The 26,239-nt window shown below is 45.5% G+C and overlaps 1 protein-coding gene across 1 annotated transcript in view; it reads right to left on the bottom strand.

Annotated features, from left to right (window-relative positions):
• The window catches only part of TMEFF2 (transmembrane protein with EGF like and two follistatin like domains 2), a 131,085-nt gene that overhangs the window by 1,634 nt on the left and 103,212 nt on the right, over positions 1-26,239 (bottom strand). Inside the window, exons 8-10 of the mRNA XM_056350265.1 lie at positions 7,765-7,888; positions 6,069-6,227; positions 322-408 (exon numbers count right to left, since the gene is read on the bottom strand). Of these exons, the coding sequence (XP_056206240.1) occupies positions 322-408; positions 6,069-6,227; positions 7,765-7,888 (370 nt within the window). The remainder of the gene's footprint in view (positions 1-321; positions 409-6,068; positions 6,228-7,764; positions 7,889-26,239) is intronic.

Raw genomic sequence — 26,239 nt, 5'->3', positions numbered from 1 at the left:
TTTAAGAAAGGCAATTTTTTTCTCATCACTGAGTATTTATTATATATAACAAATACATGAAAAAGAAAAAACTATATTGTGTGATATAAATAGTTTATTTACATTACAGAAAAACATCAAGACAATGTATACTATTTCAAATATATCCATACATAATCAAATATAGCTGTAGTACATGTTCTCATTGGTGTAGATTACCACAAATGCAAGGCAACATGTGTAGATCTTGTCTTAATCTTTTGTCTATAATACTGTATTTTGTAGTCCAAGCTCTCTGCAGTTAGTTTTGCCATTGTGGAAACATGCGCTCTTTAAATTAACCTTGTCGATGCTCTTGTTGTGTTGTCTGAACTGTAGTGCCCTGTGTTTTGCTTCTGTCTGTGGATTCTGTTGCTCCTGGGACATTTCCTGGAAAAGAGAGTTGTGAGAATACACAGCTCTTAACAAGGCGGCTGCTCAAGCGGTGGCGTGGGCAGCAGGGGACGCGAGGGCGAGACAGGCATCCTCCGGCCCTCAGCGTGTTTCCTCTTCGATGACATGAAATGGGCTGGCTAATGGCAACCCCCAACAATCCCCCACAAAGCCCACAAAACATGTTGTAAACAAAAACATGGCAAAGGAAAACATAAGATTCCTGCTCCTTACTGGTGAGCAGTGGTGACTCTGCTGCGTGGTGACAGCCCCAGCTACACCGCATCTCTCCTCGTTAAATAACGCATTTTTTTTTGGTGGAAGATTTAGGATGGTCTCCTGCTCACCTGCTCAGCGTCCCAGGTCTGTGAAGTATTTACGAAGCGGACATGGGGCCTCTCTTTCCGAGGAGCTAAGCGTCCGCAGTCCCTACGAGTCTCCATGGAAATGCTCCACGCTCAGCTCATTAGCGAGCAGCTACTTTACTACGGGTGCCTGCACTGTGCTACGCTCCTCACGCAGCGGCTTGGCTTGGGGTGAAAAGCAATTGCACTGAAAAGACCAAAAATTTGTTTTTTTCTTCCTTTGAACGGCTGTGAAAGGAAATCTCTTTTGCCTCAGGACCTCATGGTGCTCCTCAGCAGGGGAATGTTTCAGCCTTTTACTTGCAGCAGCGTCAGCTAGGGGGATGCTACAAGCGTTTCCCCCTAATGGAAAGGTAATAGTACGTTTCTGGTTTCCTCCCATGGAAAGGCACCCTGAGACAGAAAGCGTGGAGCCGTTTAGCCCCAGCTGGAGGCCACAGGAGGTTCTAGGCAGCCGAAAGCCAGGGGGGGTTATGGCAGAAACTCTCAGGCAAGCAGAACCACAGCAGGGTGACCAACACCCACTAAAGATGCTGGCGCTTTTTGCGTTTGTGGTACCAGTAGGAAAATGGTGAGCTACAGAAAAACAACTAGCAATAAAAATGGTCCTTCACCCAGCGTAATCTAGTTACCATTTCGCCCAGGAGGAGGAACAAGCTAGTTGCAGTTCGGCCATGCATTAGTCCTCTTTCTTCAGCTGAAGCTCAGGGCAAGTTTCTAGCCTGGGTGCACCTCGTCCTGCCCCCCCCCCCCCCCCCCCCCCGTGGGCAGCTACAGAAGAAAGACTGAAACGCCTTCTTGGAGTGGCATGGCAGAAAGCCCCCCGATACTCCAGAACATACTGACATGGCAGAAGGTTCCCTTTGTACTGGGCTAACTCGCTTTTCTGTTCCAGGAAGGCTTTCGGCTGCACCTTGTGAAAGGCCATGTGTCAGGCACCGGGGAGAGCCCACCCCCTCAGTGCAGCGAGAGCTCAAAGCACTTGTCTTCAGCTCTGTGTCAAGTAACTAACAGCAAAATAGAGTAAACCAAATTTATACGGACTCCTTAAAATCAAAAAGGCCACTTTTTCCCCTCCTGTTGAATGAGAGTGATGCTATAGTTTTGCAGCGCCGGCTGAAAGGCTGAACAAGAGCACAAGGACTTATGGAGCATTTCAAAATGCTGAAATACAATTATGTAAGAGTCTAGCAAAATATGGGTCAGATTGTCCTGACTTGCCTCACTTTTAAGCCAACAGGACCACCCCCTCATGAGAAACTGTATGGCTGTGCGCTATATTTTGCCTCGTTCCTTTCTTGGAAGCAGTAAAGTAGGCTGCTATCGTTACTCCAGGAAAAATAAGCCTGCGTCTCCAGCGCTCGCGGAGGTCACAGAAGAGCTTTCATTATGAAACTAACGCAGACTTTGGCTGATTTGCGATTTCATGACAAACTCATCATTCACTGCACCTTCCTAAAAAGGCGGTCAAACTTTCTGAGTGAGTCAGGGAGCTGTTGCTAGCAAACACAGGGCTGATTCACTGAGCCGCATGTCATGGGCACGCTGACAGCATCCCGGCCCCGACTGTCCCCAAGCGGCCCCTCCTGCCCATTCAGCCGGAGACGGCACAGCAGGACCTCGCAGCGCTCCACGGGAGACGGCACCGACACCTTGACATGCTGAGAGACAGCCCTGCTAAATCCTGCTGGCAGCCAGGCGGTATGGCCAGGCTGCTGGGCTTCCCCCGACTCCCAGGGGATGAGAATTTACACCGCAGCCCCACTTTGCCCCCGCACTCAGCCATGTGAAGCAGGCTGGTTTTGTAAGAAACGTGGAGGTACCAGGTGGCTGGGGGCTGACCAGGATGGTCAGCAAGCCCAGGGGATGCAGACGTGCATTCCTGGAGAACAGTGGATACCGACTGCTCCAGCTGGAAGCAGGGAGATGAGCACCTCACCGGCGCTTTCCCCAAACTGACATTGACAGTATCTATGCAGTCACTTAGTCCAAGGTCGAGAGAAATAAATTAAAATGTAGAGATTACTCCAATTAAGATGATGAAAAAGCATCTTTTAACCAAAAATGCCCATGTTTTAACCGCATCATACACCCCGCTACCAACTGATGGAAGCTTGGGAAGGCCCGGGGTCCAAGTACTGACAGCAGGACCGCCTGAATGCAATGCTGCTGCACCTGCAGGTAGGTTGTGTCTGAAGTACATCTGGGTTTCCTAAGAGGGGCGTTGGCATTTAACCAGCTTTTTAGACTTAATCATCTGCTAAAATTGAGTGACAACTTTTCCTTGGTCCTTAACTCCTTAATCAAACAGTCTTTGTAGTGCTCTGTGTGTGGGATGCATTCATTTATGAACACAGCAGTTATACCAATGTAAACTAGGTACGGAGCACAGGCTGCCTGCCCTCCCTCCATTGAAGCTTGCTTGCAAGCTTGAGTTACTCACAATGTGATTCATAGCAGGTAAAACACATTACGCATTCATTTTTAATCAAGTTATTTCTTCACATAAATAAGCTGCTGTGACTAAACATTAGGGGAGCACAAAAAATGCAAAGCTGTAAAGAAAACTGCTGAGAATCATTATGACACTAGGCCATACCTATATTATTTACCACCCTGCTTTTATCATCGCTTCTCTTGCGCCTTACCTCTAAGCTAAAAGCCCTTGGGTTCAGGGGCTGTGCCTTACTGCTCCACTCCCTTCCCTCCGTACCTCTTGGCCTCCGGTCCCCTACGCCTGCACTCCAGCCACTTATTCCCATTGCTGGCACTAGCAATGAGTAGCCAGGTGGCCAACTCCATCAAGGAATCGAGCTGCTTACAACCAAACTACCAGTTTTGTCGGCTGAGTTTTCAGCTGAATCCATCCCCTGACCGGGTTCGCCGTGTGCCTACAGGGATGCTAACGGTGGCACAAGAGCGCTGGCAGGACCCAGCGCCCAGGAGCCGGGGAAGGGCCGAGGGCAGACCACCCCTGCCAGCAGCACAGCTCATTTATTCAGATTAAAGTGTCTGTGCAACAGCGGCCCTACAAGCGCCCGGGAATTGCTCAGAGCCTTCCAGCAATGGAAGACACCCCATCGACTTGCACCACTGTACAGGTATGAGTTTAAGAGCAACAACAGTAACGGTAGCTAAAAGATTTGCAACAGCAGCCTCATGTGGCTCCATTGCAGGGTTTGGACACTGCACTCAACTCCTTTGATAAATGAATTAGGTGAAGCTGCACTGAAATGAGCAGCAAAGAATCTGGCTGCAGTGGCCTCTGAGCAAGTAAAGTTTCCCTTCTTTCTCCCAGGAACCTGGCGGGGCAGTTTTAGCAATAGGATGTGGAGTTCAAACCAGTACAGTCAGGTTCTCCAAAGCAGCTGACTTCAAAAACTCAATTACTTATGCACATGCTGCCACAATGCTCTCTTGTCATGTGGATTTCTCTTAGGCCACTTAGGAGTACACTTTTGCAAATGTATCTTGAATCATTATGCCGGGATGGAGGATGCTCCGCAGTAATTACGTGCATTACAGAAAAAAGTCAAAAGATCATAAATTAACTTGGTTACAAAGTGTGCGGGAAAGGGTACCATCCACCTATGAAAACAGTGCGATGGGTGATTTGCATGACAGTACCAGATCACTCAGCACACTGCCTTCGTTCTCCGAAGTACTCTGAGGGACTGCATCAAGGTGACAAAAGTAAAGTCACTTGACAAGATGATACAGAACATTTGTTCCATTATCAGTTACTACACCATCTTCTCTTTCTTACTACACCCTACATTTTTGGCTGTTTGAATTATTTCTGTGAATACCAGCCTAATCTACTGCCTCATTAGGCATTTGCCATTGAGTGAGGAGCCCCAAAGGGCACTGGGGGGGGCTCAGCCTGGAGAGGGGGCAGCTCGGGGGGGGCCCTGATCGCTCCCTGCAGCTGCCTGACAGGGGCTGTGGGCAGGGGGGGTCGGTCCCTTCTCCCAGGGAACGAGTGACAGGACGAGGGGAAACAGCCCCAAGTGGCGCCAGGGGAGGTTTAGGTTGGGTCTGAGGGAACATTTCTCCACCGAAAGGGCGGTGAAGCCCTGGGACAGACTGCCCGGGGGGGTGTGTGGTCGCCATCCCCGGAGGTGTCCAAAACCCATGTAGACGTGGCACTTAGGGACATGGCTCAGCGGTGGGCTTGGCAGTGCTGCATTAACGAGTCCTGGACCCGATGATCTTAAAGGTCTTTAAAACCTAAATGATTCTGTGATGACTCAGCTTGGCCAAAAAAGCATCTGCCTTTCATCAGATGGTTTTGGTTTATTCCTTTAGGCCAGAGAAGGATTTGTGACTTTTTTTTTATTTTTTTTTTTTCCAGGAACAAATGCTACACTTGTCTTCCAGCTTCCAGCTGGGTAGGGACTGCAACACAGGGACTGGAATATAATAAAGATTTTATCTTCTACAGAGGTACGATACCTGGCTTTTATTTTTTTGTATTTTAAAAATAAAATTATTTTTAAAAGAGTGATTTCTCTATGTTGCTAGCTGAAATAATTTAAGCTTGTGATTTCTGAGAGAAGCCTGAAGATGCCTGAAGTTCAGAACTTACCCCCAGCCCTCCTAGAGGCAGTTCAGTGGGAAAGCAGAGCAGCACGTGTAGTAGGGGAAGGGGATTTACCCATTTACTGCCTTTGCCCATCTCACTCTGAACTACCCTGGGGCTGTCATTTCCAGCTACTCTTGGAAAATAGCGAAAGTTACTACTCTTTCCTCCTCATTTAAGAAAAAATAAATAAAACCTATATGGCTTGGCATGCCACCACCTAGTGAAGACCTTAAACATGTGCGGTACCTTTGAACATATACACAAGCCTAATGAAATCATTTAATCAATGGGATTGCAAACAGGCTTCAAAGTTTGTATGCTCTGCCTGATTATGACTAAGGGAATGGGCCCTTGAGGAAACCAGATGGAGATATGATTAGTTTTATTAAGTGTTGATCCAGCTGCTGTATTTATATTCCCCTTATTTATATGAACAATATTTGTCCAAGCATCTGAATACAAAATAGGAAACTTCATTTGCTGTAGGCACCGTTGCTACCTAAGTTTGATTAAGATGGAAGTAAAAATTCAGTCATAATAATGAAGCAGCACTGGCTGGCTGGCCCAGGCGATATCTTCTGTTTGTTGGTGAATTAAACAGCATTTGTTATCAGTGGTGTCACTGCAGAAATCTGTATAATCAGCGCACAAAGTAGGAAAAACAAAAGTCTTTTCTTTTTCTATTGCAAAGTACCAGAGATACTGACCTTGTAATACAGAGGACTACAACACAGATGATAGCAATCTGGATGGTTCCAATCACAGCCGCTATTAAGACATACTGAAATCGTACTGGACCTGGAACCACATATAAAACGCTGTAGTCCTTTTTTTCACAGTGTTGTCCAGTATAGCCGGCATCACATCTGAAACAAAATATATTTGTTCTGGTTATATCTGCTGCTTTCAAAGAATGCTGCAAAAAAATTATATCAGAAAAAAAATAATATATCAGTGTCAGAAGTATAAGCTTATGTGCTTTTTTTGCAGGATGGGCCCCCCATAGTGAGTACCAGAGTCTCCCAGACCTCTCAGAGGGAAGACTTCAGATCCTCAGCATCACCGAGGTCTGTGAGAGTGAACGACACTGCGATGGTGCCAGGAGGTGCCCAGGGGACTGGGACTTATCTAGCATCAAGTGGAGCTACTTGCACGTTGTGATGAGAATCCATTTAGTTCCTTGCACAACATCTTTTAGATTTCTCCCTTTCTTTGGAGAGGTGGGGGAGGGTGAAAAGCCGTCTAGTTGTGGCTCCTTATGCAGATTACCCCTAAGGAGGTGATAAGCAATCATCCATGCTCCGTATGAAATGTGATTAGATGTTCCTGCAAGTGGATACATCATTTACATTTTGTCTGGTTGCTATAAAAAACCCCTCTGTTGATGCTGCAACCATCCACGCCAATGCTGCCTGCTGCACTGCTCACCAGTTCCCATCCTGCAGCCTGACATCTATCTCCCCTCTGTGATTTTGGGGAGCAAACAGTGGTTTTCCCATTTCAGCTCTTGCCCTGTTTCCCCTAAAAAGCCCAAGCAAGAAGATGCACAAATCCAGGTCAATGGCAGCAGCAACCATAAGAGACGGAGCCAGATTGCCTGGGCTCCTCTCAGAAGTGTTAGTGCTGTGCTAACGCTGGCGGGTTAAGCCTTGAGCACCCACCCTTCTCCTCTCCTGCCCTCCCAGAGCTGCCAGCAGCTTGAGAAAAGGACATTTCCAGCTGAATGGAGAACCTAAAACGCAGCAGCTGCAAAGAGCAAAATGTGCCCTGCCTGTTTGTGGGAGCTGGGAGAAGCTGGCTTGAGGGTCTGCCCTGGGGGATAAGTCTGGTCCGTATCTTTGCTCTTCCAGGCCAGTGTCCCAGGAAAACAGTGCTTCATGTGTAATAGTCCCCTTCCTTGCCACCAGGCTGCTGGTTGGACTTTGGAAGTAATATCTCCACCCCTGCAGGGAGGCACTCGCTGCAGAAACACGTCCTTTCAGTGTTACCCTTCCTCCCTGCCCCAGCCTCCTCCAAAGCCCTGGCATGAAGGAGCCACCTTCACCCCAGCTCACTGTCCCACGAGCATCGCTCCTGCCACAGCAGGGCCATACCCCTGGTGGCCCTCCTCTCCTTCAGGCTGAGGAGGCTACCTAGCAGCTGCCTGAGCACCGGCTGAAGTGCTTTTTAAAATATATCTAAATATAACTGAAGGTTACGGAACGGTTTTACAATCAATTAACATTGTGCATAACTCAATACGCTTTTGCCACATGAAATGGGGACTTTGTTGAATAATTTACATCTAACGGGTTTTGTAGCACAAAGGGCCACGGTTACCATTATTTTCCATAGTTTATCTAGATCAAGTGTTTTTGTAAGTCAGTATTTTCATGCATGTAGCCTTGGTAGGAGAAGGATTACCTGCAAGACGGCTCCAGCATGTTAGTGGAGTGCTCACACTTGCCATGCATGCAGAAGCCATTGTAATGCTCTGGACAAGGGATGTAGATCCCTCTCGCACTTTCTTCCAGTTTATTCGCATTCTCTGTGAACACAGGTGAAGGGAACATTAACCCGACAACGCACGATAAGGTGAAACAATGGAAAGAACTCAGCGTATGAAAGAAAGGAAAATCAGAAGAACAAGATGTGAAAGATGTTGTTTACAGGAAGCAAGAGCAAGGGTTTGCACCTTGAAACAGGTGGGCTGCTGTAGGTACAAAGCTTTGCAAGGTGTTCTGTCATTCTACTGGCTGTCTAACTCCTGGTAACTGTCAAGTTACAGCAAATGAGACAGCAGGAAAAATAATTTGAGTATTCAAACCCAAAAATATTCAAAACCAGACGAGCACATGAAAAACGCCTGCTCATTTCTGTTATCCTCTACAGACTGCCTCCTCACACCCAGGCAAAGCTAGGAGCAAGGCTCTGGACGTTTGCATGTAACATACCATTACAATACATTTGGTCATTCAATACAACATATTTGGAAAGATAATTTTACGGCTGAAGTGGAGGAGCAGGAGTCCAGAGCTGACATTTCTCACCAGTGCTGCATGCCCCATGCCGCAGAGCCTGCTGGCCTCCTCCCCATCCCACAGCCTGGGCACTGCTAAACTAGTCTGGCTTTCTGTGCCTACTTCTGCAGCTGTCACATAGCCACCGAGACTGCAAATCCTGCAAAACTTTTCCCTCCAGGCAGCCAGGAAAATGGAGGTTTCATTTGGTTTTCAAACAGGCATGTGCTCAACATCTACACCACGGGCTGGAGTGCAGAGTGTTACTTGCAATAAACTCACATGAACTTTGTAGGCCACCGAGGTGATAATTACTCTAGGTAATTTTGGCAAATTCTTCCATGTAACCGATACTTACGATATCTCAAATGGTAAAAATCCCTTTTCCGTGGTAGTAACATCTAGCCACAACTAATTAAAAGCAGAAGAAAAAACCTCTCATGGTAGATGTCTGAGGAAATGTCGTTTGCACACAAATATGCTGAAGCATTTGCACCTTCCGAGAGGAGTCCCCAAGTGTCAGGAAACAACTGCAGGTTGTGTTCTGCCTCCCAGCCAGCCCTGCCGGCAGTAGGTGTGCGCAGGTATTATCCCACCTTTGGGAAAAGTGTGTGCGGCAGATCCAAGATCCAGATTTTCATAATGAATTTCTTTCCTGTCATTGTTGTCCAAGGAGACTTTTACGAGTCTCTTAACAACTTGTGCTACTGAAGTTCGTTATATTGCCCTTACGTTAAACCAGGCGAGGACAAGCTCCCAGCAAATGAGAATGACAGGGCAACCTCTACAGCCCCGCAGACAGCATGAACTTCTCTTTTATCGTTAGGACCTTCAGGAGCCCTGCACTAGGGACCATTGCTTTATCTTTTCTAAACGCACAGCCTCTCCTGGCTCCCTGCTCACACTGGGGTGTCTGCGCGAGGCTGCTGTGAAGGCTGTGAACGACAACGCGGCGCAGAAGCGGGCATCACAGTGCAGTGACGCCTCTGGGACGGCACAGGCAGGACGGGTTGACAGGAGACGTGCTGTAGGCACAGTATAACTGCCTTCGAGAGCTGGCCCAGGAATTTCTGCTACTGGAAAGAGATGGGAGCAGAAGGTCCATTCGGTCTGGTGCTAAACATTTTTGGCGACCTATCAACCCTCTAGGTGAGGCAGTGGCTACCAGCACGTGAGATACTTATGCAGAGAGTTATCATCCTACCAGGACCTCATCTATGTTCCTTTTTTCCCCCAGAAAATCTTCCCAGATCAGAAAAAAACGTGTATTATGTGTGTCAGCTATCAATGGACTTGCCCAGTGCACACACACAGGTCCAGTTGTGCTTGGGACTTGCTGGACTCCGTACCCACAAAATGATCATCTATGCACCATGCCCGACAATTTCTGGGTGTGCTGGACCTCTGCTATGGTCCATACTCAAATATATTTCTACCCAGGAAACTGCAGCAGGAAATACAGGATCCTTATTAATACATGATCCTTATTAATACACATTTTTTCTCTTGTGGAGAATATTATGCCATTTCCTTCAAATCTTCCACCATCCAAAGGAAGTTTGATTCCTTCCTGAAGAACAGGAGACTGTTCCGCGTGTGCGTGCGTGCGTGTGTGTGTGTGAGAGAGAAATTGTTACTTCCAGGACAGAGTAATGTGCTAGGACTTGAAAGGGGAACTGGGACCTGTCCCAGACTGGCAGATGCTCTCACTGCGTGTAGACTGTAGGGCTGGTAAAAAGAGGAATGATTTTTCCTCCTTCTGCAATCATGTGGGCAGAAACCGTGTTTACTTTAAAAATGTCTGTAGTATGCTTTAAAGTAAATCTAGGTTCCTGCAGAACTTGTAATTACACCTCTAGGTGTAATTTCATGATGGAAAAGCCTTTACTGAATCAAAAATGAGCTGGCCCAAGCTTTGCTAGCACTTCATAGGATAAACACTTCATACGGGAAGACATGTCATCTGGCTAGGAAGGCACCACAAAACCCAGACATGAATTGCCTGCAGTCCCTCATTTCGACTGATGACTCTTCTAAAAGACTTAGGGATTGAACATAAAGGCAGAGAGGGGGAAAAAACCCCGGTATTTAGTTTGACTTGCCATTTCAGATGTTCAAAAGATAGACAACAATAAAAGCATCACTCAGTTCAGACTAAGAAGTTCCCTTCTTCCAGCACATTTTGGATTAATCCAAAGGGCTTCCCTGCCTCAAAACAGGTTATTTTCCTCATTACACAAAACACCTTTTCAGATCCAAAACAGAGACCCCGAACACCAAGACATGCTTTAAAAGCTCCTTCGTGTTAAAACTGGCTGCTCACATCTCTGAAGGATCTGAGCGCTTCTCAGTAATCCGGCCGTCGATGAGAAACTAACCCTCACGAATGCATCACAGGGTTTACATCACTATGGAACAAGAACTACAAATCATCTCTAAAAAGAGAGGATATGAATAAAAAACAGGTTCAAATTATGAATCAAATAGGAACTGTACAAATTTTAAAATATTAAACCTAAACAAAATAAATTAAGACTTCTCCCCCCTTATTATAATTTTGGATTGCTTATAAATTCCGCACTAGAGGCAATCCACACTAACTAGGTTACAGTACCACTAACCTAAGGAGCCCCTCTACCACACCAAGCTCACACATACAGAGAACAAAGCTGAAATACAAATTTACCCACTTTTTCCCAAGCACAGCAGAGCAGTATTCATACAGCAACGACCCAGACCAAATTCACAGTTAGCCAGGTTTCAGTAACCCTGAATTCAGTAGCTCCTCTTCAAACATTAGACTTGCTGCATTGTCATTGGCAACTATGGGTGAGTTTTATTTGCACCAGAAAAACCAGATTTTACCTTTTTGTGATGGTTAGAATTTGAGACAGAAGCTGTAAAGCCTGAAGATAAAAACTGGACTGACTAGGTCAGTCTCTCCTATCTCTGGACAAATCTAATTCCTGGCACATTTCTCAAAATGCTTCTCTTTTTTATTTTAAAAAGAAATACACCCTCACCCTCCAGATCAACTGAATTCAGAAAGCTTCTTCTTTGAAGCATTTCTCTGATAGAAAATGCCACTTTGACAAAGCCAACATTTTTTGCATTTCTGCAACACTTTTTGCATCTTTAGCCTAACATGACATTTCATATTCACATCTTTTGTTAGTGCCAGAACATGACATGATAGCCTATCATATAAGCTACACTAGTCAAAACAGATTATTTTTAAATGCATTGAGGCCAGATGCTACTTTGTGTAGACTGAAACAGCTTATCATCTTGCTTACGAGAAGAGTCTCCCAGTTGAACACTTGTTCTCCAGCCCTTCTGTGGATGGCAGGGAGATGCTGAGACGATGAGCTATTTTGCTGGGATAAATTGGATCCTGAAAAGTTATCCAGGGTGCCTGGCCACCCACTCAGTGATCTTTCTTTTCCTGATGGACTACCTTGCGAAATGTTAAATACATTATTTAAAGCTATCTTGCCTAAATCTTGCCTTAACATCTATGGCTGTTCCTGTCCTCTATTAAGGAGCAGAAGAATTATTTCAAACATATTTTGTATTCTTTTTATTTCATTTCTGGTTTAGCTATGTGCCTTTCTTTCCGTTTTTGGCAGCTGAATGTGCACGAGTAGGATTCTCAAGCACATATTTCAGTGAAGGCTGAAATTCAAGAGCTGACATGGTCTGCCCAGTTGCAGGACCATGCAAGCAATGAACACAATGCAGCAGCCAGCCCCTTCCCTGGGCAGCCCCCCGTGCCCAGCCCCCAGCTGAGCAAGCGTGCAGCTTCTGCCACACAACCGAACATGTGGAGTCGTGCCACTGACACACGGATAGATCTGGTAGTGCCCTTGATGAGGATTATATGAAGTACTGCCTGGAGTGCCCAGCAAATTCCTTCCAGACATAAGTTCCCGCAATACACTTCGGAGATATTAGATAACAAATCTAAGCAAAAAAAGGTTTCTTACATCCAAAAATTGACTGCCAGGCACTTAACGATCAGTTCTGCCGGGCTGGTAATTCTGTTATTCTTTATGTTTGAATCAGTGAGAACTCCCTGGTGATTTCAAGCAAGCAACGTAGAGGGCCACAGCCTGTAAGTTCTCATGTTGGCATTTTCACTTGTACAGTGTGTCACGTTGGAGCTTATAGAAATAATAACTGAGAGGTTATGCCCATATGAAAAAATACTGGCTCATGTACAGTGTTAATACCTAGTGTGCAGTCATCACTGGACCAAGGGAGGTCCTAAAAATACATACATATATATATATATATATACACACACACACACAACTCTATTTCACCAAGTAAGGGATGAAGCGGTGAATGATGTGCAGCAGAAGCTATTTTGACACCTATCTCATTGGCAACAGTGGTTAAGGAGAATTGACTTACGTAATAATTTAATCTTTTAATACCGCTGAGGTCAGTCAAATTTGCTGCCGAAAGCTCTCGCTGATATTGAGGTAGTAACTCCTTACACATCACATTATCAGAGGATTTGTAAAGGAGGAAAGGGATTCTTGGGTCAAATGTACATCCTTAACTTTCTCAAAGGGGTTGCCCTCATGGCAGGTGTCCCCCCCAACTCCTTGGCAGCTTTCCCAAAGAGACGCCGCAGAGCATAGCATTGGGAACTTAACAAGACTCTTCTGCTCTGCACCAGAGAGACTCGGTGTGCAGCTCTTATTTGAAATCAAAATAAAGGTCCAGAGAGTATCAACCTGTGGAGCAAAGGCAGAGGGTGCCCTGAGTTCTGTGGGAGAGTTTCAGTACTGACCAGGGGGGAACCTGAATCATGTGGCTGAGCCTAAGGACGGGTGACGTTACTCATCTGCAGTCTTCGCTGCTCTTTTTGGGTAAAAGAGAGCTTCCTCAGCCCAGGAACGTTTGCAGGAACAGGTCGAAGGTCCCTCTGCAAAGTCAGGAGGAATGGGGTAGTAACGGTGTTGCTCCCTCTGAAAGCACAGAATTGCTTTAGCAGGTTTGCTGGTACTTTCCCTCCTCTTTACGAGCATCTAAGAGGAACTGAGGTCCCACAGCAGCTTAGCAGGAGGAGGTCCTTAAGCAGGAGTCCTACCTACTTGTAATGAATAACCGTGGTGACAAATCCCAGCTCAGACCCAGCTGTGGTGAGAGAAAAGAGATTTCTGCTGCGTCTTTGCTCGACAGCTCCAGACACCCTGCCCTTGGGAGAGCTGCCGTCCACCGGCACAGCCGCCCTCGCCGTTAACAGCTGCTCGGGTCTCACCTCTTAATTGTCTTGATTAGGTTCCCTTCCTCTAAAACCTTTCAAACCTTGCTCTCGGATCTTAAGAATATAGAATTTCTCTTTACAACAAAGAAAACGCGTGGCAAGCAAGTTGCTTGAAAATCACTGGGTGGGTGTTGGAGCGAAAATTCCGAAGGAAGCGCTTGCTGCTGCTCTGCGGGAGCGCGCCAGCCCCCTCGCCCCGAGAGCTCGTGGAAAGTGAGACACCAAATGTCAGCTGAAAACGTCTGGCACCACGGTGCTGCAGCCCTAACCTAAATTCATCCTGCAGCCACTTCACGTACAAACTTCCAGTGAGTCTTTCTACATAAACGGCACAAAAAAATACCCTCCCTGTATTAGCTATTTTACCGAGAGGGAAAAAAAAAAATGAAATGGGACTTTGTGAATTAAATTGCATTCAGTTCTTTTCTCAGGCACAAAATAGGCCTGCTCAACACAGTAATTTATTAATTTTAAATGTCCCTATGCAAATGAGTTCCCTGGAATAAGATAACATCCACTTTCCTTTTTAAAAATAATCTAGTGCTTTTTATGTTTGAGATGATGGCAAGATGTCCTAGTGCACTTGGAAAAAAAAATATTGTGCTCTGTCTTTTGCAAGCAATGTATCGTAATTATTCAGCCTGCTGCCATAATTAATAATAGAAACCAATGAATTAAGACACTAATAATCCCCAGATGTTCAAACGGAGAACAAAATACTTTCAGCTTGTCAGCATGTATATGGGGGCTATGCTATATATGTTAAAGCTATCTCTGAACTTTTGAAACAGAGAAGCACTTTTATCTAAAACTTCTGTGAATGTATCTTCCTTATTTGAGAAGACTGTTTGAAATTAGGCAACTTGTTAATCATTTTCCTGCACAGAACAAGACCATTTAACTACTCAAAACTAAACACAACATTTTTTTTAAACTCTCATTTGTTCTTTCAGTGGCCATACTCCACCCGTGTTCAGTGGCTCGCCACAGGTGCCTTATCCTAGTGATGGTGTAGACCCCTAGCAGCCCAGGCTCCTACACACACGAGTCGGTGCTACCAAGTAGCTACAAGGTGCAACACAACCCCAGAACGGCACAGTGAGAAAAGCGCATACTAGCAAGCATTGCTTGCATGGCTGAACAGGGACCCAGCAATATTAGCCAAGAAAAGAAAAAACCCTGCTGTACGGGCTAATGCGTTGCTCCAAACCAGCACGTTCTCAGCGTACAGGGGCTCTCGGCAGACACAGCTCTTCCCTCGGGTGACCGTTCCACTCAGGGAGCTAAGGCAGGCTGTTGTCTCACCTTGCCTGACCTCCTCTGCTCTCTCTCCCGTTTCACCCATCACCCCTACCAAGGCCACCAAAACAAAAGCAGTGTTGCTGCTGTTAAAAGCAGATGCTGCATAAGCACCTCCACACTTCATTTGAGGACATCAAGAGGTGACACACTGACCTCTTCCCTCAGCAGCTTCCTGGAGTGGTCCATGGCTGCGTGTGAATGGCACCTGCACACCTCCCAGTCGGGTAGGTGGGACAGGTCCTCAGGTCCCCAAGTCGCCTCTGTGTGAGCCGTCACCAAGCCATCTCAATAGTTTTGTGGATAAACTACACCGATGGAGCTCCTTAAGAGTGCCGCAGCGACGGCTGGTCCCCAGGCCTGCAGTCGTTGCTACGGATGCGATGTAATGATGCAGGGCTGTATTGTGGATTTATCAAAGCCCTGGGTAAAGGGGCCCTTCGAGTCTGTGCTTCCTTCTTTTGTGCCAGGATTGAATAAATCTGTGTTAACCCCATTCCTAGAATAGATTAAATCCCTCTGTGTGCTAACTCAGCTACTCTTTGTTTTTGGCATGCCACTAACGTTCCCTTCACTCGGATTCCCATGTCTAAGAGAGATGCTGCTGGCCCCGTGGGAGCGGCCTCCTCCCCCTTCAGAAACCAGCCATGTCAAGGAATAAAGTAGCAATTTTTCTCCTTGTGTATGATGTCCTTAGGCAGCCCATGACAAAGCCCTCAGAGGATGAGTTAACCTTAATATTATTGTAATTCTGTGTTGAAAAAAAGTCGGTGTCAGTTTAGAGACTGGTGAGGCTCCCTCCAATTAGGCTGCACGCCTGAAGGTAGAGGCGTGAATGCTGTATCCATCACACGCGGCACGGCACCAGCCGAGCGGGTGTCACTGCTCTGCGAGAAATTCCTCCCAGTGGCTTGGCTGATGGCTTGCTTTCCCTCCCATCCGCCTCTCCTCCAGCTACTCATCAGTGCCAATGCTGGAGGGGGTCAAAAATGGGCAGCGGGATCCAGCCCAAGGCTCCTCTCTCTGTCCTCCCCTCTGAAAAAGTATGCCTGAGAGCTGCAATTTACTCTTAATACCAGATTAAAGAGAGATGGAAATACCATCCCAGTACGTGGATGTTAGCAGCAGAAGGTGCTTCTTTATATGACCAAATTGTGTCTCCTTCAGACCAAACAGGCACAGATCTATGGAACGAGGCAGAGGGTGGCTAGGAGGGATGCTGGCACAGGGAGCATCTGTGTTCAGCGCTGTCTTCTGGGACAGGAGCCAGACCGTGGTCCCTATCACACAGCCCCATGCGGCATGTACAGACACATGTGTCTCCCCAGCAGCAAAAGCAACAGCAGCTATTCGCAACCCTTCCCGGCCTAACACGCAGCAACGCAGCAACATTAGTTAACTTAGTTAAGTGGCGATTAAGGAATAGACCTCCCCGAACTTGGCCAAGTGGTGTCCTGCTGTTTCTGCTTTGCGTGCTACTATGCAATTTCTCTATCAAAGCAGCCTTGCTAGTGCAGCACTCGGAAAGCAGCTTATTTATATGTAGATGCGGCTATATGACATTTCCAAATGCCATACATTTGCATATGAAGGTTCCACTTTTTTCCCCCACTTCGAGTAAACAGATTCTGCCACGATTCCAAAGCCATGCTTTCACTCAACTGGAGCTTTCTGAGAACCATCCTCCTTAAGAAGCTTAAAACCCCCTGAAACATCTCATTTTCATAACTTGGCAACCTTGGCTATCAATAGCGTCTATGGGCAAATCTTTTGATTTATAGTTTTACCTTTGATACCAAACTGAGCGCAGAGAGCAAAACTGCAGGACCTTAAGATTGCATATGAAATGGCTACAGATAATCTGCAATACAAATCAATATTTGCAAATAGGCCTCAGACATATGACGGAAGCTTGTGGTCATCCGAAAAAAGGCTGTGGGTCGCATTCATTATAGCTATGAGGATGGTATTGATTTTTGTCACTGATCTTTCACTTGAAAACACGAGCAGGAGCTTGCTGCAAGCACTCCCGAGGAGCTCCCAAACTGCAAACCTAACACAAAACCACAAACTTACGTAACGCCGGGGGAGCCAAGTGGACATTATATATTCAGCTTTCTCGTTCAAGGAAGATAAGGCTGAAGCAGATGGTATGTGGGCAAAGTTTCAACCTGAATACATTGCCTTCTAAAACCCACCAGTGCTAGAACAGTCCAATTTTGTGACACAAGGTGGCCGAACACGCTACCTGTGCATTGAAGCGCTGCCCAGTGCGGAGCCTCAAGGTACGTGCTACAGAGGAGCTGCAAGAGTTTCCCGTTGGCAATGCATGTGTGGAAAAACACAAATCTCAACACCTCTCCCATACCACCGAGCATGAATAGTATGAATTATGTATGATACACAGATTGAGCCCTGTCCTTGTGCCTATTGGTGCTGGGATGCGCAGGCATGGGTGTGCGCTGAAGGAAGCGGTCTTTGGGTATCACCCGGCGGTGTGGGAGTGCTAATGGCAGGCAGAGCGGATGGCGGAGCACCAGACATCAGCTGTCCTCCTCTCTCCCAGCTCAGCCCTGCGCCACGGCTGCGAGCGGACCTCCTCGCCATCCCCGCTACCCCGTGGGTGGGCAAATGCCAAGGTGAGGATGAGCTGCTCCCTCGAGGCCCTGCTCCGCCTGCTGTCGGGGGACCGTGACAGGTGCTTCCTGATGGCGACAAAAGGCACAACAACCCCTGGGAGTCACCATCACTGCAGTCTTGGCTTATGGAGTTTCACCCATCTGTCACTGCGTTTCTAGAGGACTTCATCCTCCTCCCCTGCCAAGTGGCAGATAGCATCAAATATGACAAATGGGATGAGGTGCCAGAAAGCCGATAAATACTTTTGATACGGCCCTAAAAATAGCAAAGGGATATTTGTACCCTTGTGACACTTTTTGAAGAGTAGATGGATATGCATGACCTAAGTTTTAAGATGGGTGTCAAGAATATTGATGTGTAGAGGGAGCAAGATTGTTTCGCTGGTGCCGCCCCGGGGGACAGTCGCATGATGAACAATGTCTCCCATCTCCCCGGCGCGGGTGCGCGGGGAGGGGGCTCGGGGAGGGTTGTGCTTCAGCTTGCTAGTACAGCTCTGCCCACCTAGGACGTGCCTTTTCCTCCATGGGGATGATGAAATGGGAGAAATGGGGTGCAAGTGCTCTTGGCGTGGCTGGCCAGCAACGTGGCTCACGCTAGGGCAGGCTGTGACCAGCTGCAACTACTGTACAGCTCTGAAAGGCTGTACGGGGATTAAACTGTCTAAGCATATCTTTCATAAATGCAACGGAATAAAATATGTATATGTTCTGATGGAAGAAAATGCTAGATAGGCTAAGAGTTATGAACAACAGTTCTGGTGCAGATTTGTTCTGAAGGACTAGCAAAACAGGGCGTTGTAGTGTCCTAAGTCCTTGCAGTTGCCTCCAGGCTAATTCGTGCTTCCTACATGATTGAGCCTGGCGTGTTTCTGGGAGGGAGTACACCTGTAAATTCGATTTAGAACTTCCAACCCATCTCTGGAAAGGTAAAAGTCAAGTGCAGTTTTTTCCTCTCCTCTCCAGTCCCTCCAATAACAGAGCCTCCAAAGGTCTCCAGTTCACACACGCAATCCCAGTGTCCTGAAGTTATTTTCTCTTTGGCACCTACGCAGGTGGCTGGCAGGAATTTAAGTACTGATGCAGCTAGCAGCTCTTCCAATTTTTAAGGACTACATTGATAAAAATTGCTTTTTAAGCAATGTAACTGTGCATGAACAACGCATGTTTCAATGGAGATGCACTTACCTGTACCTACCTGGTCATATCAAAGGAGCACACACATCTTATGTAACAAAACTGCATTTTCCATCAATCCTCGCCCTGTCTCTTCAGCTATGTGAGTGGCTTTTACTGGCAGAAAGATTGGGCAGGCGATCAATGAAACAAAACTGGAGTTTCATTTTGAGAAACTACTGCAAATACAAGCGCACCCTAATCCAATTACCAAGCTGTCCCCTAATTTCCAATAGGAACTCCAGCTCCGAATGGATTGTTTTCTGCGGAGATCAATGGATGGCAAGAAGCAGTATTTGAAAAGGTCTCCGACTTATATTTAGTCCTGCCAGCGTGATGCTAGGAAAATTTACTTTTTGGTTGCACACTTCAAACAAACTCAAAAAATTACAACTGAAATCAAGTATGAATGGCAAAACTGTCAGAGGGGTTTGATGGAAGGCACGGAGATGGAAAGGTTACCCAGGTACGTGACAGCGTGGGCATGTAGGTCAGGGACGTCATTTCAGCCAGAAGGCATTTCCTTCAGTCCTTTTGACAACCTGAAGGTTTTACAGCCCTAGTTTTGCACTAATTTTATATTCAGGTTTGATTACTAAAAGCAGTCTTTTTTTTCCCCTTTCTTTAGTGGGGGCGCATGTTGGTAAGGTGCTGCCAAGCTGAAGTGTGACACCCATTTGGCTCCCTTCCCTCCTTTCTTTTTTTCCAAGGTAGCATCTGTGCTTGTAAAAACATGCTGCCTGAGAGATTTCATCCAGGAAACTGAAGAAAGAGCTGCAGAATTTGCAGGAAGTGTAAGAAAATAGGAGACTGAAATAAAAATACTATCTCCTATATGTGGTATTTTTGAATGCTTCCTGAATCACGTGCCTGGCAAATCCCTTGTGCATATCTCGGTTATTTTAGTTGCCAGACTATGACCCTGAATGGCCCGTGACTATTCAGAAATATGCCTGCCGCTGGCTAAAAGCATGGTTTCAGCCATGCTTGTCACTGCTTTTGTTTGGTCTATTCAGAGAAGTTTTATTATGTTCAGAAACATCTTATTGGCATGTTGCAAAACTGTGGTCACTCCTCTGTACAAAGCAAAGCACTGCACTTGCTGAGGGATGAATCCTGCTTAGTTTGCCTCTATTTTTACTCACCTGTCTCCTCTGAGTCCTGCATTGTAAAGCTGCGATGGCAATGGGTCCACACAGCCTACAGCTTTGCTTTCTGTATCTGCCAAGTTCTATTGCTAAAATATTTTGTGGCTGCTCAGAGGATCAGTTTTTAGCAGAGCTTATGTTAGAAATTCCTACTTAGTAATCAGGAGTTCAGTATGTTTCCCTTCCCATGCCTGAAGATGGGAAGAGATCCCTTACTATTCCCATAGCATAAGAGAAAATGGTAAAACAGTATCAAATGCCACTGCAGCAAAACCTGCTATATTCTTTCACCTGATTTACTGAAGATACACTTTGGTTCCCACCTGTTGTGAAGCTCTGCGATGGCAGGATCAAGCCAAAACCTTTGCATGTTCTTGGTTTTGCAACAAAAGTGTTCAATCTCGCCATACAAATTTAAACTTTTTGTCTATTACTCAATGCCAAAGGTCTATCAGGCTACAACTGGTCTCTGAGATGCAGAGAGGAGACCACCCAACGCTGCAGAACATACTCTGTGCCTACCAGTAGCCTCAGAAGCTGAAAGAGACCCCTCCAGGGTGCATGTTGCCCTGAAGACACGGTTATGGAGCCCCCACCTCTCCGTGGCTGATGACCGCAAACTCTTCCAGAAGCACAATGTCCTTGAAGTGACTTCTCCATGGACCCAGTTCAGACTCTGCTTCCTGCGCTAAGCCAGCTGCAGATAGGCTCTGGTTGCCTTGCGATGTCCACCTCCCATCAGACCCTTCTCTTCAGCCCCCATGGCTCCCCCTGCCTATACACGTTGATGTATTTTGGCGTGACGGGACACAGCGCGAGTGCAGAGCTTGCCCTGCCATTTCTTTCCCTAAGGAGCAGAACAGCTTCCCTGCACCACAGAGGTCCTGAAATTCATCAGTGGTCACGCAGCCCATTTTGAAGCATGGCCAGGAAAGTCTATTAAGGACATCTTTTTTATAAATGAACACCTGCATTTACTATTTTTATACCCCCGCACCTGTTATTATTGTCTTCTAGAAGAGCCACAGAAGTGAGCTGTAGAGATGGCCTTTGTGTAAATAAAGGGTTTAGTATTTTGTCTTAGCACTATCTTTGAACTAATATTCAAAGTGGGAGAAGCTGAATGGAAAAGAAAGGGCAATTTTGGGAAATGGAAAATTTAATAAGAATAAAAATGGATGAAAAAGATGTATAAAGAAATCACAGAGCCATTAAACTCGATGGGCATTCTCCCACTAGCTTCAGGAAGGCCTGAATTTCACCCACTGCCTCTTTAAATCTTATTCACTCTTATAACAGTATTTTAAACGAAACAGCTGACATCCTTCTGCCCAGCCAAGGCCCTTTAAATCACTGAAATGCAGGATGGAAAAAAATCTGCAGTGCCAGATGTGTCTAAAAACAGTCACAGCTCTTGTTGAGGCAATCTGCAGAGGAAAATGTTTAGCATGTATCATGCCTGACAAAACACTAATAGTTTATCAGTTCTGATATTATAGACTAATAACAGGCCCTTCCATGGCTACTTCATTTGCAGAGCACAAAGACAGGCTAGACTTCTGCTACTTGATTTTAGAACAGCGCATTTTTTTTTAATCCTTTCCCATCCTAGCTAGATGCAAGTACGCTTCCATTATGAAATGAAATTGTAAATGAAATACCCTGGGGAGGGGGTGTTTTTGATGTACACCTGACACAGCTTTAAACCACAGACAGAATAAAAGAGGGAGATTAAAACCATAGGGAGGGTTATAATTTTTTTTCCTTTTTCTCCTGGAAAATATTTTGCCATTATGTAACGCTGTCTAAAATGGCTAAGGCTGGGGGTAGCAGTAGGCAAAGTGCATTTCGATTCAGTGCCGATAACATGCTGAAATGCGCTGCCACCGGTTCCGTAATAGCGCATTTCATTTAGAGCTGTTGTATTTCCAGGAAGAGAGCTTCACACTAACTTAACACGGATGGGTCCATGGTAAAGTGACAGCCTGAGTGTGTAAGAAGTCCCCTTGCTAAGCAGGTAAGCGCTGCTTTTCAAACCCGCGTTACTATGAGTGCCTCCCTTGCTGGTGGTACAGGTGCGTGCCGCAGGGTGCCCCAGCGCAGGGAAATGCTTTTGTGGACGGGAGTACGGCAGAAGGTATAGCTGATCCTCAAAACGCTGCATCTCCCACAGAATTCCTACTTCCTACCAAGCATTTCCATTTCTCTTAATAAATTCCTGTCACTAGTGGTTTCAGTGTCTCATACACTAAATGTTAGGAAATCAAAAAAGAATAGTTATGTTGCATTGCTCGAACAAGTGTGGGTTTTAGCAGATGTAGTCAATGAAAAGAAGTGGAACCATCAGCAAAGTGAAACCGATGTGGCAAGATATTTGTCTGTCTTTATTTTCTTTACTCACATCTATTAAAAGAGGCAGAAATTGCTACTTGTCTCCATGTAGTCTAATTCTAAAGGTCTATTAAAAATAGACACACCAGCTCCTTTTCTCCCCCAACCGCATTTCTTTTCACTCTACCAGACGCATTCACACTCCCTGAGCCTAGGTAAAGCCTTTGTTATCTTAAGGTTCAGGTTACCATTTCATGTGTCTAAATGATCAAATTATCTTGTGTTTGTATTGTAATTTGACATGATGATACTTCTTCTAGAAAAGATGATGTTTCAGGCAGTTATAAGTAGCAACCTTCCTTACTATACAACTTATTTATTGCAACTGTCATATGCTTTCATCTCATAGTATTTCAATATCTAACATTTCATGAAGAATGCCAAAACATCCCATGAAACAAAATTCTGAAGAAATTCAGTTCTATGAATATTTCAATTTTTTTTTTTTTTTTTTTTTTACATTTCAGACTAGATCAAACACAAATGTTTAAATGTTGATGTTTCCTGAAAACAGATATTTTAGCATCTGATTATAACTTTAACTCTCAAATCCTTGGGAAGGCTCTGTAATTCCTAACAGCAGATTTACAGAAACTAGGCCTAAAATAATGCTGCTAGGCATAAAAATACACTGTGGTACTCCTTAATATCCATTAACTAATTCAAACTAGCACTGTGGATGGCAAACAGCTGCTGTGCACCACCACCTCAAACAGCATCCTTCAAGGCCAACTCAAGCTAATCAAAGTGCCTGGAGCCCAGAGGATGGGTGGAACCAAGGGTGAGCAAAATTCCTCCCCAAATCCAGACAACAAGATTAATTTTCCCAGCCTTTCCCTTGGGGAAGATTGACAGAGGCTTGTCTCAAATACTTTTTTTTACTTTCCTTTCTTGTAGGGGAGGCAGGGGGTTAGAGAAGGGAAAGAAGATGCTGTCAAGAGGGAAATGCCTTCACCAAGGTGTCGGAAGGCCAAAGACAGCTGGTATCTACCAGCTTTCCGGCATGCGGATGAAGTGCGAGGAGTTACACACCAATACCTAAGTGAGCACCGCAGCTGGCACGGTGAACCCCAGCCACCGCAGCGGAGCATCGCAAGAGCCACGTGTGCCACTGCTCTGCGTCACAGCATGCCTCAGGCCGTACCTACGCGCTTTCGTTGGTCCTACAGAAGAACCAGGCTGCATGTTTTTTCCCGACCTGGTTTTCTGAACAGTGGTTGTAGGCCATGCTGCTGGGTCTTCATTTCCATAAACTTCTGAAAGCAAAGGTTGGGAAAACAAATTCTGGAAGTGGCTTTCACTAGAGCATAACAACTAGCACGACTGCAAAGCACGAAAGTGTTTTCCCAAGGGGCCTTCCTGCATTCATTTCATCTGGGTGTCCCCTGCCTTTACAGGTCCTTTTAGAAAGAAGGCATCTGCTTAAAGACAACTGAGAAAGCAGGCACTATTCAAGTTGGATCGAGGTTTAGGGATCACATTTTTATACGCAAGCAGGAAAAAGCCTTTTTTTCCCTGCACGCTCTACCTCCCTTGGAACTTACTCATTCTTCCGATCAAAACACAGGTACCAAGTAGGGGACAAAAAACCCAGTGGGTACTGAACACTCAGGTTTGCTCAGGAAAATGGGCTTCTATGCTCCAAACAAGACAAAACATATGTAAATGATACATGATGCGTTTATGGACTGGGACACAAACGGAAGGATCTGTAGAAATGCCTACATGAACTCGGGTCTGCTCACCTCTATTGCACAGCCAATTTCTGTTTTGATCCATAACCTTTAACAGAACAAAATGTTACAGAAGGCTGCTTACATGATAGTATAAGGGAAAAAAACCCCAGTAAGGTACAGAGTCTTGGGGAAGCAAAAGAAGTGGGAGTCAGTATTTGGAGAGAGCTTTATGAATTTTGCACAGTTCTGATGGAATTCCCAGATGGGAAAATATACTCGCATTACAACCCCCACTCTCACCCTAAATCTTATCTCAACCCAATATCGGTGTGGCAAGTCGGTACTTGCTTTTCCTGTTTATTTCCTACGGATCAAATTCTTAGCCTGGACATACAGAATTTTCAGGCTACCGAGCTTCTACGCAGATCAAATAGCTTTCTTGATAACGTTCACTCACAACATTAATCCAAAAAAGGATTTGTTTATTAGGGGAAGAAAGCACAAATGAATTCTGCAACTTTTGATTCCATTCATTAGTGACTAATTTGAGGGCTAAGCTTTAAAAACACAAATGGAAATGCTCTTTTTCCTTCAGCTACATCAGCCTAGGTAAAGCGACGCCTAGCAGTTCACCGGAGACCTAATTTAAGTTTTAATGCTAACAATTACAGGTTCCATGAGCATGACACTGGGAAATTGTAAGTAATGAAAAGAATTTCTCTCATTATAAAACCACAAAAAAACAGAAATCCAAAAAACCAAGGCATGTTTTACCAACCTTAGCATATGTGATTCAAAGTTAAAGGAGAACTCTCATAAAAAGTGAGGTATTCTCTTGAGGCTGGCAGATTAAATGAACAATATTTCTCTCTCCCTATTGCTTATTTTTAAAATCTCCATAAGCCTGTTTCGATTTTGCATGTTGCTCAGGAAAAGACTGTCAGGAGTAAGTGGCGCGGCACTCCAGAGTGTTGCAGCTTCTTTCCTGGTATGGGACTTGTTTGTGAGGCTGTTCTATGATCCCTACAACAGTGTTTCCATCTCCTATTCCAAAAAAAATTACATAGATTTCAGTAAGATGGAGCCAAGCAGGATCTAAAGGTAAATTTGAGAATGTTCTATAGAAGAAAAAACACTTGGGGTAGCCTAGGCTGCTGCAGTGCCCACTGCTATAAAATTGCATTAATGCCCCATAAAACCTTGCACTTGTAAATGCAACTAACAATTGTAGCAACATTTAAAAGTCTCACATTTTTTAAGGAATGTAGGAATTGTATTATTCTTGCACTCCCCAACACCAGGAGTGTGTGTGCTGATGCGTGTGAGCACAGGTGGACCCCACAGCTAGACAGCATTCATGCTGCCACACAGCTGGTCAAAATATTAAAATGTGGATTTTTTTCAATTTTTAAGTGATTTGATGGAAAAGCAGGAACGCTTCCTAAATAATCTATTTGTTTAGTGTGACAACCTCTGACTTGAAGCCTGCGGAACTGAAAGCCAAGCAAATCTGCATATGCAAGGATGCAATTTCCCCAGCGTTTTTACAAAGCTGCAGATGAGAAATGGTTTCTCTAGCTGTGATGGATGCGTGGTGCTCAGGTCTATGTCTCACTTGCTAATTCCATTAAGAAGAAAGGAAAGCCTGGTTCACAAAGGCAGAGAAAAACTGCACGGCAGTTTATATCCCATTGCTAAGCTCTGGGGCTTTATTACTCTGCACCAGGTTAGGAAAGGGCTGACACGGTAGTAGACACAAAATTTAATTTAAAGGGACAATGTCAAGTGGTTTACACTCAAAACTTAACCTACTTGAAAAACGTTACAATCTGGAGAAGGAATCTAGTCTGAAGTTCTCATACTTTATTCCTAGTGTGGGAAAAAAAATTAAAACAGTCACTCGATAGCAATCTAGGACTGCTGTTCTGGCTCCTGACCACTCTCCAGGCCTGTTCCAGACAATGAAGATGACTGTGACTGCGTTCGGCGGGCTCTGGATCGAGCCTGTGAAGAAAGGGAGGCACCGCACCCCAGCGCTCCTCATGAGCTGGGCTGGTGCATTGCTGCCAGTTCTCCTCGAGAGGCACAGCTTGCTCTCCCGTGCAAAGGAACTGGAAGTTAGCGATGCAAAGTGTCGGGTTTTGGTAAAGTTTTAGTATAGTTGCCTTTTGTCAAACATGAATGTTACATTGTATATTGTATGTATTTTGGAGGCCAAGACTCTTGGACTTTTGAAGAGACTCTTTGAAGAGTCCAAGACCCTTCTTTATCCTTG

Source organism: Falco biarmicus, chromosome 8 (genome assembly GCF_023638135.1).
Source record: "Falco biarmicus isolate bFalBia1 chromosome 8, bFalBia1.pri, whole genome shotgun sequence".
Classification (NCBI taxonomy): Eukaryota; Metazoa; Chordata; class Aves; order Falconiformes; family Falconidae; genus Falco; species Falco biarmicus.
This window is presented reverse-complemented; position numbering and strand designations above follow the sequence as displayed.